The sequence below is a fragment of the Cystoisospora suis genome (assembly GCF_002600585.1).
Source record: "Cystoisospora suis strain Wien I chromosome Unknown contig_3986, whole genome shotgun sequence".
NCBI classification, from domain to species: Eukaryota; Apicomplexa; class Conoidasida; order Eucoccidiorida; family Sarcocystidae; genus Cystoisospora; species Cystoisospora suis.
Genome location: NW_027156780.1, coordinates 314 through 14,883, shown reverse-complemented (window position 1 = coordinate 14,883; position 14,570 = coordinate 314). Strand labels below are relative to the sequence as shown.

General features: G+C 43.5%; 2 protein-coding genes across 2 annotated transcripts; both read left to right on the top strand.

Annotated features, from left to right (window-relative positions):
- Nucleotides 1-11: 11 nt before the first annotated feature.
- CSUI_007531 (queuine trna-ribosyltransferase) lies at nt 12-5,144 on the top strand. Its single transcript, XM_068067676.1, has one exon. It carries the CDS (start codon nt 753-755, stop codon nt 4,293-4,295), a length of 3,543 nt encoding a protein of 1,180 aa, XP_067920349.1. The 5' UTR covers nt 12-752; the 3' UTR covers nt 4,296-5,144.
- Nucleotides 5,145-7,971: 2,827 nt separating this feature from the next.
- On the top strand, nt 7,972-14,536 carry CSUI_007530 (dna-directed rna polymerase iii rpc8; the record flags this gene model as incomplete). Its single annotated transcript, XM_068067675.1, has 1 exon — nt 7,972-14,536. A coding segment is annotated over exon 1 (5,703 nt), but the record flags the coding sequence as incomplete, so codon positions are not given.
- Nucleotides 14,537-14,570: the final 34 nt, after the last annotated feature.

The window sequence follows — 14,570 nt, the reverse complement described above, 5'->3', positions numbered from 1 at the left end:
TTCAGTCTATCTATCTATCTTTACTCTATCTCTCTATCTATAACCTAAGGAGAAGGTTATCTAGGCAGTGCTTCATGTCGTATGCGTAGGTACGTTATGAAGGATTTCCAATGGCCGGGAGGATTCTCTCTCTCTCTCTCTTCTTCTCCTCTTCCTGTCTATTTGTGTTGAGGTTCTTAAGGATCACTATCTTCATCTCTCTACACACTTCTTCATCTTTCCGTCTGTCCTTCCTCCTATCTCTTTCACCGTAGTAATAGAAGAAGAAGGAGTAAAGAAGAAGTGTCCCTCTGATGACGCTTTCTTCTTCAAAAGCTCTCCATTCTGATCGCAGGTCTGTCTCTTCATAAGAAGGAGATCTTTTTTCATATGTTCTTTATGTGTAGTCATCCTTCCATTCAAAGGGGAAGGGTTTGAAGCTGTCTCTTCTGCATACCTTGATAGTCTTCCTTCTTCTTCTCTTGTCCTCCATCATCTTATTCTTCTCCTTATCTCCTCGAGTCAGCTGTACATACACCCCACCCCTCCGAGCTCTGTTGTATACTCCGACTCGTATTTCTTCTTTTTTTCTCTTCGTCGTTTTCGTTTCCCTCGCATCGTTCACCCCCCCCCACCTTCTTTCTATCTTTTCAAGAGCTCTGGCAAAGAAAGAAAAAGAGAAGTTTATTTCAGTAGGAATCTTCTTCTCTTTCTTCTTCTTCAATCGTATCGACTGTCTCCTGTCTAGTCGATGATACTACCCATTTCCCACAATGGAACTCTCCTCTCCACTCTCTATAGAAAGGATAAAGCCAAGAGCCGAAGAAGGGGTAGATAAAGAAGAAGAAGAATCTCTCTCTTCTTTTTCTTCTTCTCCTTGTCCGTCTTATTCTTCTTCGGCTTATTCTTCTGTGAAGACATCTTTAGGTGCCTTGCATGCAGATCCTTTTGTTCGGGACTATCTTCTTCCTTCCCGTCAATCTTTATGGAGATCTCTGAAACAAGGAGACTATTCTCTCGCCAAGGAATTTACTCAGAACGTTATCAATATTCCTCTCCGCTGTCCTCAGAGTCACCTTAATCTCTCTTCGAATTCTCTCACTTCATCTCTTTCAGGTGTACATACACCTGAAACATTGGAACCATCTCAAGTCAAATTCCCGAAATCCTTAGCATGCAGCAGAAAACGAGCTGAATCGTCTTCTACTTCTTCTTTCCCTTCTTCTTCTTCTTCCCGTTCTTTCTCCTCATCTTCCTCTATATCTCTCTCCGTTGAAGATGAATTGTTTCTATCTTCCCTAGGACTACTCCGTCACACCCGTTCTTCTTCTTCTTCGGTGTCTCATCGTGGTTTTCCATCAGGTGTATGTACACCTCGGTTAGGTGTATTATCGTTTAATTCAAAGCCTATTTCTTTGACTCCTTGTTTTGCTCTCTTAACAGAGAAAGGTTTCTTTCCTTCCTGTCTGCTCCCACCTATTCTACGTAAAGACTTCTCATCTCTTAAGTTGGTAGATCTTCCAGTAGGAGATTTTCTCTCTCTTCACTCAGTTTACGAATCTCGCTATAAGAGCGCTCGCCGTCATTACGAGGCCTTGCCGGGGTATGGAGACCTTAAGAATGGACCTCTTCAGAACAGAGAAGAAGTGAAGAAAGAAAGGGATAGGAGAGAAGATGGAGAAGACGTAGAAGAGGAGGAGGAGAAGAAGAGGACCATCACAAATGGATCGATAGAAGGGAGAAAAGAAGACAGAGAAGCAAACGAAGAAGAAGAAGGAATGATAACGAAGAGAAGAAGGTTATCTGTAGAAGGAGATGAAGAAGACATCGATGTCAGTAGAAGAACAAGAAGAGAAGAAACAGAAGGACACCTTCTATCTTCTCATTCTTCTTCTCCTCCTCCTCCTCCATCTCTCCGCTTGTCCTCTTCTTCTTTTTCTTTTTTACCTCCCGTCTGTGATCTTGATGGCTTCTTTCTTCATCTCGTTACTCGAGATACACAGTCGTGCGATAAAGAAGGAAATATCTTTCCTTTCAAAATGAAGACTTTCTGTCCTTCTTCGTCTTCTTCTCTATCTTTCTCTTTCCACAAACAGAAGGATCTGTCGATGCTCAGGAAAGACACAGGATCTTCTCCAGCACCCCCCTCGTCGGGAAACGCTCGCCGAGAAGTAAAAGAAGAAGAGAAAGGTGAAAAAGAAGAAGAAAGCGAACAGGGTAGAAGAACTTCATCTTCCTCTTTACCGTTGCTATCGTCTTCTTCATCTTCTTCGCCTCCTCTTCAGCTGAAGAAGGTCCAAGAAAGAAAAGCTTCTCGAAGAGAAGGAAGAGATCTCACCGGTGTCTCTGTCTCAACGTCTTCTGGTAGAAAGTCTCTTCTTCCTTCTCAGCTAGCTTCATTAGGCTTATATATGGGCGTCCACCTCATTACTTCTCCTTCCGAAGAGCTCTTTCTAGACGAAGAAGTTATGAAAGAAACGGCGACGGCAAGGCGAGACATGCTTGTAGAAGGAAAGAGGGGGGGTGAGAAGGTGACGAAGACGGAGGAGAGGAAGAAGAAGGAAGAAGAAGAAGAAGAGAAAGAGAAACATGTAGAAGGAAAAGAAGAGGAAAGTGTATGCGAGATGATGAATGACACGAGAGAGAAAGAAGAAACAGAAGAAGAACATGATGGGACCATGAGGAAGAAGAAGAAGAATGGAGAAGCCAAGAGAAGAGAAGATGGTGAAAAGGATGATAAAGAGGAAAGAAGGTATACAATGGCAAGAAAGAAATCTTCACGTATCATTGATTCTGCTGAATACATGCTTATTGATCTAATACACAGCTTAACAGAAAGACTGAAAGAAGAACATGCTCTTTCTCGGGTGTATGTACACTCTGGAGAAGAGCAAGAAGGAGGAGAGAATGCGGAACATTGTAGAAATCATCGTTTTCCTTCTCCTTCTCTTCACTTTCCTCATATTCTTGCCAATCTTCAAGGAGGCAGAAGTTCTTATCTCCGAGAATATGTCTCTGATCGTATAGGAAAGTACCTTCATTCTTTCTCATCTTCATCTTCTCTTATCAGCGGTGTATGTATAGGAGGACTGGGGTATAGTAAAGATGATAGAGGCGAATGCCTTGAAGAGCGCTATCGCTTATTATGTGCGTCTTTATCGAGCATTCCTTCTCAGTTTCCTCGGTTTCTTCCTCTCCAGAGAAGTCTGAGAAAAGTCAACGAACGAGAAGAAGAGAAAGAAGAAAAGGAAGAGAAGGTTCTCTGGCCGCTTCATCTCCTTCATGCATTTTGCTCGGGTGTAGATGTGGTTCAAGGTGGTGAGGTGTATGTACACTCGGAGAAAGGCATCGCATATGCTTTCAATCCTTCTTCTCTTCTTTCTGTCTATGAAAACGAAGAAGAGAAAGAGAAAGATATAGAAGAAGAAGAATACGATCGAGTAAAGAAACGTGAAGATGAAGAGAGCCACGAGATTCTCCTGAAACTTGCCGAAATTTTAGAGAGAAGAAGAAGGAAATGGATGAGAGACCGAGAAGAGCACAACGGCAAAGAAGATGAAGAGGAAGCAGAAGAGTCATCACAAGAGAGAGTTCATTTCTTTTATAGATATCTTCTTACTACTCTAACAGAGGAGTCTCGATCTTCTGACAAAGAAGAAGAAAAGAAGATCTTCTCAGGTGTATATGCTCGACTTCTTCTTGAAGATGCGATGGAATGTCCGGAGTGTGGAGCCCTCTCTCTTCATCTTAAGGATTCTCGGTATCAAGACGACTTTCGGCCTCTTCATTCAACAGGAAGAGAAGATTCTCTCGTGCGAAAGAAGAAGAAGAAACAGGAGATGAGCGAGAGCATAACGAAGGAGAAGAAAAGAACAGAAACTCTTGAAAGAAGGAATGGTGTCAATAGCTGCGTGTTTCAGCAGAAGGAGAACAAAGAAGGAGGCCGCACTCTACAAGGGGCGCAGCCTCCCACTCATCAAGAAAGAGAGAAAAAAGAAGAAGAGGAAGAAGAAGAAAGAGAAGGAGATTTGGTGTGTCCTTCTTCTTCTTCCTGTGTGTCTTCGAGTTCTTTGAAAGAGAGTCGTGGGTATATATATCATTTGTATCGATGCGGAGAGATGATCGCTTCCAGTCTGGTATTCCAGCATAATCTTCGTTGTCTCGAGACTCTAGGCAAAGTCTTTCGTCTATTTCTCTCGAGAAATGAACTCCATCGATTCGTCTATCGATTCTTACGTCGATGCTGCTCTGTCTCTTCCCCTTCTTCTTCTTCTTCAGCTGACACGGGGGGTCTCATCTCCTCGTCTCCATTGTGAAGAAGAAGTGACTCTCTGGAGACACGAATGAAAAGGAAGAAAGAAGAGAAAGAAAGAGTGAGGAGAATGAAAGAAAGAGCGGGAAAGAAAGAAAGAAAGTGTTGTTTTTATGTTATTCCCGATGAGATTTTGAAGAGAAGCAGTTCCCAAAAAGAAAGAGACCGAAGAAGAAGAAGAAGGAGTGAGAAAGAGAAGCCTCGAAGGACAACTGCAATAAGGACAATCCTCTTTATGTAGACACCCGAGCTATACATCTCTTTCTCTATCTAGTGCTCTCTATAAGCATCGCTATGTATTCATCCTCCATGGCCGTTTCTGTATATCTACCATATGTATATGATATATATATATATATATGTGTATATGTGTATGAATATGTATAGGTCTCTGTTTTTCTGCGTAGGTGGTGGTCTTTATGCATGTGTGGGGTTTCTGTTTTATGCCTGGATACGCTTGGCTCGTCCTCTACTAAACTACTACGACTACTACTACTACTAGCGCCGCTCTTTTGTATTGGTCCACAAGGAGACTTGGAATGAAGAGGAAGAAGTTTCTCCTCTTCTTCTTCTTTTCTTCTTCTTCTTCTTCTCTTTCTCTCTTCTTTCAACTGAATAGAGATCTCGGTTTTCTATCTCTCTATTTCTCTTCTTCTTTTTCTTTTCTTTCTTGCATGACAATTTCTTGAGAGAACCCGTAGGCCTTCCTGTTTCTCCTCTTAATGGCGAAACAGCTCTCTTTTTCCTCTTCTTCTTCTTCGCATTCTTCTTTTTCTTTCTCTTCTTGCTTTTCGCGTTCTTTTTCTTCACTCTTCTTCTTTCCTTCTTATTGCCTCGGCAAAGCGTTCGAGTTGAAAAGGAAGAAGAAGAAGAAAGAGTGAGATCTTCTGTGGCTTGTTCTCTTCTTCTTGTAATGTTGGGGTGATGAATATGACTTCATACAAACCATAAGAAGAACGTTCCTTCTTTACGGAGATCTTGGAGACACGGTCATAAGCAAGGCACGCCTCTTCTTCTTCTTTTGAATGACAAATTCCAAGCCAGAAGAATCAAAGAATCTTCATCTCCATACACACACTTCTTACACTACAACATAGCAGTCCGCCCATCCTTCCATGTCTTATATCTCTATATGTATGCATGCATCAATATGTATGAGAGAGATATATATGTAGTCAGATCGATATGGAGATAGGTGTATATGTATATAGATCTAGATGTAGATTTATAGATGTGCATCTTCATGTATGCTTTCGAGTAGAGAGAGGGGCAGAGTGTGATGGAGATGAGTGAGAAGACAGGGCGTTGCAGCCCTTCTTCCTCTCTTTCAGGTGCTGTTTGCTCCTTCCAGTAGACTCAAGGCTTTCTTTTCTTCTAGTCCGAAAGACGAGGAAGGATGAACAAAGCGCTTTCTTTATCACTCCTTCTTCTTTCCGTCTTGGTAATGATAGAAAAGAAGGAAAGGAGAATGAGAAAGAAAAAGAAAGAAAGCGATCACCGTGCAAAGTCTTTTTCTTTGTGAATGAGAAGGAGTGTGCCACGACTAACACGTGGAATAAAGAGAGAGAGATAGAGATAGATAGAGAGATCCAAGATCAATACAGTAGATAGATTAAACATAGATAGATAGATCGGTAGATAGATACTTGGCTAGATAGGAAGTTTCGACACAGATACATATGACTGAACCTGTCTTTCTCTGTATGTATGAGACAATGTGGAAGTCTACATAGAAGTAGAAGACGAGGACAGAAGGGATAAAGATAAGAATGTTTATAGAGGGGGGGTTCATAGACAGACAGGCCGGTACAGATGTCTTCACTTTTGTATCCTCCTTTCATCTCCAAGACTTTGTGAGTTCGTCCGTCTTTCTATCTTCATTTCTCTCGACTGAATAGCAGGCTTGTGAAGAGAAATATCAAGACAGAGAAAGAGAGAAGAAGAAGAAAGCTCTAACTCTATGGCAATTATGCTTTGAGAACTGAAGGCTGTGTATCGACCTATCTACGTATATATCTATTTGACCTATCTATAGCTCTATCTACTCGTGTATATCTAGATATCTATGTTCATCTGTTTCATCCTCTCTATCTCTCAGTCTTTACAGAGAGAGCGATAGAAAGACAGAGAGAGGAGCCGAAGTCTCTCTTGGTCGCTGAATGAAAAGAGAGAGAGAGAGAGACAGGCCTCACTATCATATAGCAATCTCTGTCTATCTTCTTCCTCTCAGAAACACCTATATATAGTTGATACGAAAGAAAGAAAGAAGAGCGATGTATTATCGTCTATCTCTCTCGTAAGGCCTGAGGGGGATGAATGAATTCTGATAGGAAGTCCGAGGGAGATAGGCCTCTCAGCATGTATGATAAGTCGACAGACCTCCTAGGGTGTCTTCATATATCCAGAGGAACGAGGCTTCTCTTCTACTGAAATGTGTTCTTCTCTACAGGTAGTTTGTATGGAGGGAGATAGATCAATTAAAGATAGAAATAAATAGATATAGAGAGAGAGTGTGTGCATATGGTACGCAGCCCTCACTCTCTTCTTCATGGATTCATCCTATGACAAAAGAAAGCCTTTCGAGCTTCTTGTCCCTTTTATCGAGCTATATGACTCTGATCTCTTTCTCTATCTGGGGAAGCTATCCATCTCTCTATATCTGTACAGCTATCTATCTATCTATCTTTGATATGCTTAGCTATCTACCTCCAACTGTCTATCAAGCTCTTATCTATGTATGTATCTATCTACCTATCTATATAGGATCTTCTCTTCTTTGCTCTCTCTCTCTTTTCTTTAGCACGAGAGACTTCACGTGAGGAGAGACGTGGAGAGGGGGAAGGAGTAGCTCGGGCGCTGATTAAGAGGCCCGGCGCCGTCCTTGTCTTCTTGTTCTTCTTCAACCATAGAAAGATATAGACGACAGGAAAGACGTGCGTGGCGTAAAACAGAAGAAGAAGAAAAGAAGTCTTCTTCTTCTTCATATCGACTCCTCCAAAGGAATCTGCTGAAATATCTCCCCATCAGTAATAGAAGAACAAGAGAAGTCTTGAATCGCTTCTTGTTCGTCCATTTTTTTCTTTCTTTCTTTCTCAACGACTCTGGATTCGTCCTACTGGAGAGAGAAGAAGTGAATGAATGAGAGCTAGGCTGCTCCTGTTAATCATCTCCTTGTTCTCTTAAACCTTCCTTCTGTATGTTCTCTATCTTTCGTTCTACTCACGGACCCTTTCGCCGGGTCCGAAAGAAGACGAGAGGAGAGATAGAGGGGAATGGTGAAAGAGACACAGAGAGAGAGAGAGAGAGAGACAGAGAGAATGAAGAGAGAAGCTCGGTCTTAACATGCCAGGAATACATTAGGACAAGTTACCGGCCTCTTTCTTTCTTTTCTGTGCGCAACTTTCTGATACCTCGAAATGTCAAAGTAAGCTCCGTTCCCGTTTAATCTCGAGAGCGTTTCCTCATATCACGAATCCTTTTCTTCCTCTCCTCTCTTTTCTTCTTCTTCATCTTTACTGCTGAAAAGAGTTTTCCTCTCTCCATGTATTTGACTCGCGGGAGTTTAATAAGAGACGAGGGAGATGGATCGAGAACAACTGACTGACTGGATAGGGGGAAGAGGAGGAGGAGGGAGGGAGGCAAGGCCCCGACTAACCTCTTCTTTCCTACACACCCGGTAGGGATGGATAAAAAAGAAGAAAAAGAAGGAAGTTCGATGAGAGAATGGATAGAGAGAAATCAACAAAGAAAGAAAGAAAGAGGTTACTGCTATGAATGAATGAAGCAGACTGCATAGGTGAATAAATGATACCTTCTTCCTTCCTTCCTTCTTTGTTTCTTTCCTTCTTTCTTACTCATCGGACGGACTTCATAACTTCTTTTCCTTTCTTTTTTATTCATGGGCTTGTGTCTTGATTCATTGTGAAAGTTTGGACGAGAGAATTCGAGTGACGGAGAGGATGACAGGGCCAGAGACGATCGACTTGCTTTCTTTCTCATTTGTGTGTTCCTCTTCATCATTCTCTTCAGAGATATCATTTAACAACATAGGTAGAGTGATAGAAAGATAGATGTAGACAGAAAGAGATAAAGAGAGAGAACGGGAAGAACGTGGCTTGGGATGTTTCTCGTAAAGCGAGCTCTCTTATCATCGTTAGTTCGAAGAGTAGTAGCCTAAAGGGAGAGAAAGAAAAGGGCAAAGAGACGTTCTTTTTCCTTCTTAACCCTTGAGAATTCTTTTCTTTATTCGATAGGAATCACAGGAGACATATAGATTTTACTTTTTCTCTCTCTTTGTCTCTCCTTCTCAGCAAGAAGATCGAAGGAAGAAGAGAGAATGAGTTGGAGAGAACCGAGCTCTCTGGAGCGAGAGAGATTGTTTCTAGTTGTGATGACTCGGTGTAATCGATTTTTTCCAGAGAAAGGGAAGTTTATCTTCTCTTCTTTCTCTTTTCTTTCTCATCTGTCCGTTCTTTTCGTGCGTTTCTCGTCTCTAGCTAAGTCGATTGGTGTGAATGAAGGTAATCTTCTCTCTTCCTGAAAATGTTTCACCCCAGAAAGGCCGTTTCAAGAACAAGAAGGATTTCACTCCCTTCTTCTTATTCTTCTTCTTCTTTCTTGTCTCAAGCTAGCCTAAGAAATTCAGGTGTATGTACACCACACGAGAACTCCGATTCTCCTTTATGCATCCATCTTCCGGTACACCTCCGTACGAAGGGCGCAAACGCTCGTATCTGTCGGAGTTGTTTATGTCATTCAAAGAGTAGCTCTCTTCACTTCTCTTCTTTTTTGCCATTTTCTTCTCTTTCTTCTTCTTCATCTTTTCGTCGCTTGTTCCGGAGAAACAGACCTCCTGTCATTTCATCCATCTCTCTTGGCTCACCGAGTAAAGCAGCAACTCCTCCTCCTTTTCCTCCTCCTACCGATAGTCGGAGTCAAAGAAGAAGAAGAGACACATTGCCTTCTCTTCTCTCTCGTAGGTCTCCCCTGTCCACCTACCAAAAGACACATCCTCTCAGCTCTCCCTCGAGCCTTCGTCAGTGTCGTCGTCTTCCTCCTTCCTCTTCTTTCTCTTCTTTCCGTAGGCAATTCTCTCGAAGTAGCGAAGAACCGAATAGGTTTAGAGATTCCTTTCAACAACATGTGCGTTTCCCTTCCTCTTGTTCTTCTCTTCGTCTTCTGAAAGTTTCTTTTCTTTCTGTCCCAACATATCTCTCATCTCTCTGCTCTACTAAAGACTTCGCATCGGCGCTTCATCCATCTGCATTTCTTGTCTCTTCTTCTTTTTCTTCTTCTTGTGTATCTCTTTATGGTTGTCTGAGCCGCCATTCTGATCTGAAGGAGGTCTCGCAGTGGTCTTCTTTCCTCTATCCACCCGTTTTCAAAGCCTCTTCTGCTTCTCTTTCTCCTTACACACGTTTCTTCTCTTCTCTCCGTCCTTCTTCCTCTTCTCTGTATTCTTCTTCTTTGTCTCGTCCTTCTCTGTCGTCTATCTCGTGCGCCATCAACAGTTACTTCCGACCCGCATTTTCATCTTCTTTCTGTTCTTCTCGAGACAGCATACTTTCCAAGTCTACTCTTTCTTTCTCTTGTCGTGTATTGTCTCGTGGTGGTTCTCTTCATTTCTCTTCGGTGTCTCTCCTATCGACTTCTCCGTGTTCTCCTCCTCCTCCTCCTCCCTGTCGTATCTCTTCATCTCTTCTTCTTCCTCCTTCTTCCTCTCCCCAGTTGTCGAGGGCCTATAGAATGATCGGCCCTTCTGATGCCTCTAAAGCTTCTCCAGGAGAAACTCTAGTTCGCGATGAGCCCTCTTCACGGAATGAGAGAATGGGCTTGTTCTCTACACAAGAGTTGACAGAAGAAGAAGCGGAAGAGAAAGAAGATGGAGAAGATACAAGAGGGACAACGACGAGGTGTATGTACACCCCAGATGGGTGTGCATTCTCGTCATCACCTAGGGGGAAGAGTTTTTTTTCTTCTCCTCCCCCTGTCTATTCTTCTATGTCTACAACTTCAGATCTTTCTTCTTCTATTTTTGCCAGATATACATCCTCATCCTCTTCCATTCGCTCGTTTTCTTCTTCTCCCTCTTCTTTCCTAAGCCTTTCTTCTTCTTCTTCTCTCCATTCACCTTCTTCGCACGGACAACCTCTCTCTCCTTCTTACTCTTGTTTTCCCGCTGTCCCTTCTTCTTCTTCCTCTCGTGTCTTTTCACGACGTCTTTCTTATCCTTCTCCTTTCCTTTCTTCTTCTTTCTCTGGCAATAGATCTTCCTCCGATCGACAGCCTCGTCGATTCTCACAGGATCGATTCTCCCATCGAGTGTCAGCTCCCCTAGCAGGAAGAACAGCCGCTGTAGCTACGACGTCATCCACCTTCTGTTCAAGTCTCTTACCTTCTACTACTACAATAGAGAAGAGACTTTCTTCCTCTCCCGAGGCGGAAGAACTCTGGAAAGAGGAAGAAGAAATGAGTGAGAGAAGAAATCTAAAAGAAGACGGGAGAGGCTTCTTCGCAGACTCAGCCGGTGAAAGAAAGGAAGGACGGGAAAGAGAAGAGAGAGAAGAAAGAAAAGGTAGAGGAGAGATAGATCATCTTCCCGAGGGAGGAGGAGAGAACATAGATAAACTTCCTTCTTCTTCTTTTCCTCCCGAATCTCCTTGTCATTTTCTTCCCTCTTCTTCTATTCCTCAAGATCAAACTTCTAGTCGACCATCATCTGCATCTCGGGGGCATGAAGAAAATTTTCCATGGAGAGAGACTTCCCGTCGTTGCCCTTATAGCTCATATGGGCGTTCTGCACACCATCTTAATCTCCCACTTGCTGCCTCCTCTTCTTCTTCTTCTGCAGATATGACGAAATCTCCAAAAGTAATTTCCTCCTCACACTATCGCACATTCTCTTCTTCTTCTTCCCCCCCTCCTTCTTCTTCTTCTTCTTCTCCCTTTCCTTGTGCGTCTTCCCCCCCTCCTTCTGCGTCTTCCTCTTCACAAGAAGAGACATGTTGCCTAAACAGAGATGGTGATGTACAACTCTCGAGACCTTCTCCTCTTTCTCTTTCTTCTTCTTCTTCTTTTCCTCTACATCCGCATCAGAGTTTTTCTTCCCTTCGGCACTTCACCCATGGAAATTCCCAGGAGAAGAGTCACAAGGAAACGACTTCTTGTGAAAGCCCATCAACCCGGACAGCTTGCTCTTCTTCTTCCCCTTCTCCTTCTATTCCTATGCTTGATCAGTCCGCTCTTCTTGAAGATCTTCCCACGGCGACTCCCCCTCCTCCTTCGATGAAGATTCGGCGCGTGGTAGTCTTAGATAAACTCACACGCTTTGAACTGGAGACGGAGCAACGCCTTCTTCTCTTTCGTGAAAAGTTACTTCTCGAAAGAACTAGGAGCAAAACAACGTTAGGGGGCGAGGTTCCCGATGACGATATGAAGAAGAAGTTGATAGAGAACTCATTGTCACTAGAAGAAGAAAGGGAGAGGTTACTCTCCACGGGGATGAAGATAGTGAAGAAGAGCCTTTCAGAAGATCTTGGTCTCTCTGAGAAAGAGGAGATCGACAGCAAGAAGAAGAACACTCTTGTTCTCTCCGGAGATTCACCAACGTCTTTGCCTCGAAGCTCTAGCAGTAAAGAGAGTCTCTTATCAACAACTTGTGACGGAGCCATCTCGAATATAAGCCGAATCGGTTCAGAGAAGATGACACACTCTCCTTCTTCTCCAAGTGTTTCAACAGCTGGTTCGTCAGGAGATGGGGGGGTTCTTTCTTCATCTTCATGCTCTGGTCCTTTCTTTCCGAAATCTCCATCCACGATCTTCTCTTCGTCACAGCAAGGAGGTTTTCTTCTTGACAAAGAACAGACGCACCGTCACGATCCCGATGAAGACAACTGTCTTTCTTCTTCCCCTTCTTCTTCTTTGTCATCTCAGACGCATCCTATCTCTACTCTTTCAGGTGTACATGCACCAGTATCATCATTGAATCCCCCTAGCTCTATGGTATCTTCCTCCTCTTCCCCTTCTTCTTTGTCATCTTGTCTCCAGCAGACCCGAGAAGATTGTGTCTCTTGCTCCCCCCCCGAAGAGGTGATTCGTGAGGAGAAAGAAATGTCTGTTTTAGAGTATACTCGGCAAGTCACTCTCGAACTCCAAGAGCAGTTCCCTGTGGCTTACGCGACTCATCTGGAGCACGAGAGAAACGTGAAGGAGCTTGTAAGGCAGCTCGAAGAAGACTGGGGTGTACATACAACTCTTGTGAAGGCTCGATACTTCGGGAGAAATCTCACAGATAAAGGCAAGAGACTCTCCATACGGAAAGGATCGAGCTCTGCCTTTCCTCCTGACGCTGTCATTGCGGCTGGGGGCGACGGAACCCTCCTCGAGGCAGCATCGTTCATTTCTTCTCTAGATGAAGAAGAGGATGAAGGGATAAGAGAAAGAGAAGAAGAAGAAGAAGAACAAGAAGAAGAAGATGACAAGGATCATCGCGGCCAAGGGCGTTCGATAGCGGAGAAGAAGGAGAGAAAAGGAGAGGCGGATGATGGGTCATCAGAGGAGAATGAGAAAGAGAGTGAAGAGGCGAAGAAGACAGACAAGAAGAAGAAGAACAACAATAATGAGAAAGGAGGAAGAGACGATGGTGCAGATTCTTCGAGAGAGGAGAAGAAGAAAAGAAAGAAGAAGAAATTTTCTTCACAAGAAGGCATCTGGCTCTTCGGTTTTAATACAGATCCATTACGTTCCGAGGGTCGTCTATGCCTAGCTTATCGACCTCCTCGATTTCTACCTCGATCAGATAACTCTTCTTCTTTCTCTCCAGGTGTCTCTTCATCCGGCATAATGAATGAGAAGTCTCCCTTCAGACCACATCTAGATGATGTGGAAGAAACAGAGGGAGAAGAAGGGGGTGGGAGAGAGGGAGAAAGAAAAGAAGAAAATAGGGATGTAGAGAGACAAGGAGAGATGAAGAGAAGAGAAAGAGGGACAAGTGTGAAGAGAGAAGAAAGAGAAGAAGAACAAGTAGAAGAAAGAGAGAAAGAAGAGGGAGAAAAGCTCGGAAGTTTGACAGGAAGAAGAGGAAGGTATCACCCTGAGGAAAAGGAGAAGAAGAAGGACCTCCTCGTCCTCCATTCGCAGAAAGATCGACAAGAGAGAGAGAAAGAGAATCGACGTGAGAATGGAGATCTTCTTGATAGGCCCAGCCATTTCAATGAAGAGAAGAAGAAGGGCTCTTCTTCTTCTCCATCTTCTTCATTCACGGGAGAACAAGAGAAGTCATCTTCTTCTTCTTCTCATTCTTCATCCACTGCATGTGTGTCTCTTGTTCTCTCTGCGGATGAAGGGGAGAGAAGCTGCTTCAAAATCTTATCTTTTCATCCAACCTTTTCTACACCTAGATCTCCACCTTCTCCACCTTCTTCTTCTCTCTCTTCTTCTTCTTCATGCCTCTCATCGTCTTCTTCATCTCCGTCTTTCCTGTCTCTGTATACCAAGAGAGGTGACGAAGGAAGAAGACCCTCTAGCCATTCTAAGAGCCATGAAAAAGAAGAAGAAACACCGAGAGAAGAGACGTTGATAAGAAAGAGAGATGACGATGAAGAGAGAAGGCATCGATTTGAAACGTCTTCATGTAAGAAGTATGTTTCCTCTGTGTTGAATTACGTCATGAGGGGGCATGCAACGGCTCTATGCAGACAGAGAATAAGAGTGGAAATTGAATATCCAGAAGCCTTAGAGAAGCAAATCCTTCAAAGAATCGACCAACAACGAAAGACTCATACAGGCTTAATGTCTCTCACCTCTCTAGAAAGAGAAATCTCCCCTTCTTCTCCTCCTCTATTTCGAGATGACTGTGAACAAGAAGAAGAAGAACAACCAAGAAGGAGAAGGAACGACCCAAGATGCGAGGCACCGATCCCTTCTTCTTCTTCTGAGAGAGGAGAAACGTTTATGAAGAAGTCGCAGAAATCGTGGGGTGGCAAGAAAGATGAAGAAGAGGAAGCGAAACAAGAAGATAGAGAGAGACGTGACGAGAGAGAGGATATTCTACGTCATAGGCATGAGGAGATGAAGAGGAAGAAGAAGAATAATGGAGTGAAAGTAGTCCATAAGATTCTCCGGGTGACCGCCTTGAATGACATCTTCATAGGAGAATGTGATAGTTCGAGAACCTTCTATGGAGAGGTCTCGATTGATAGAGGGCCTTCCCTCAAACAGAAAAGCTCGGGATTCCTCGCCGCCACTGGTAACCTATTCTCTCACTACCGCCTTTCTTTCT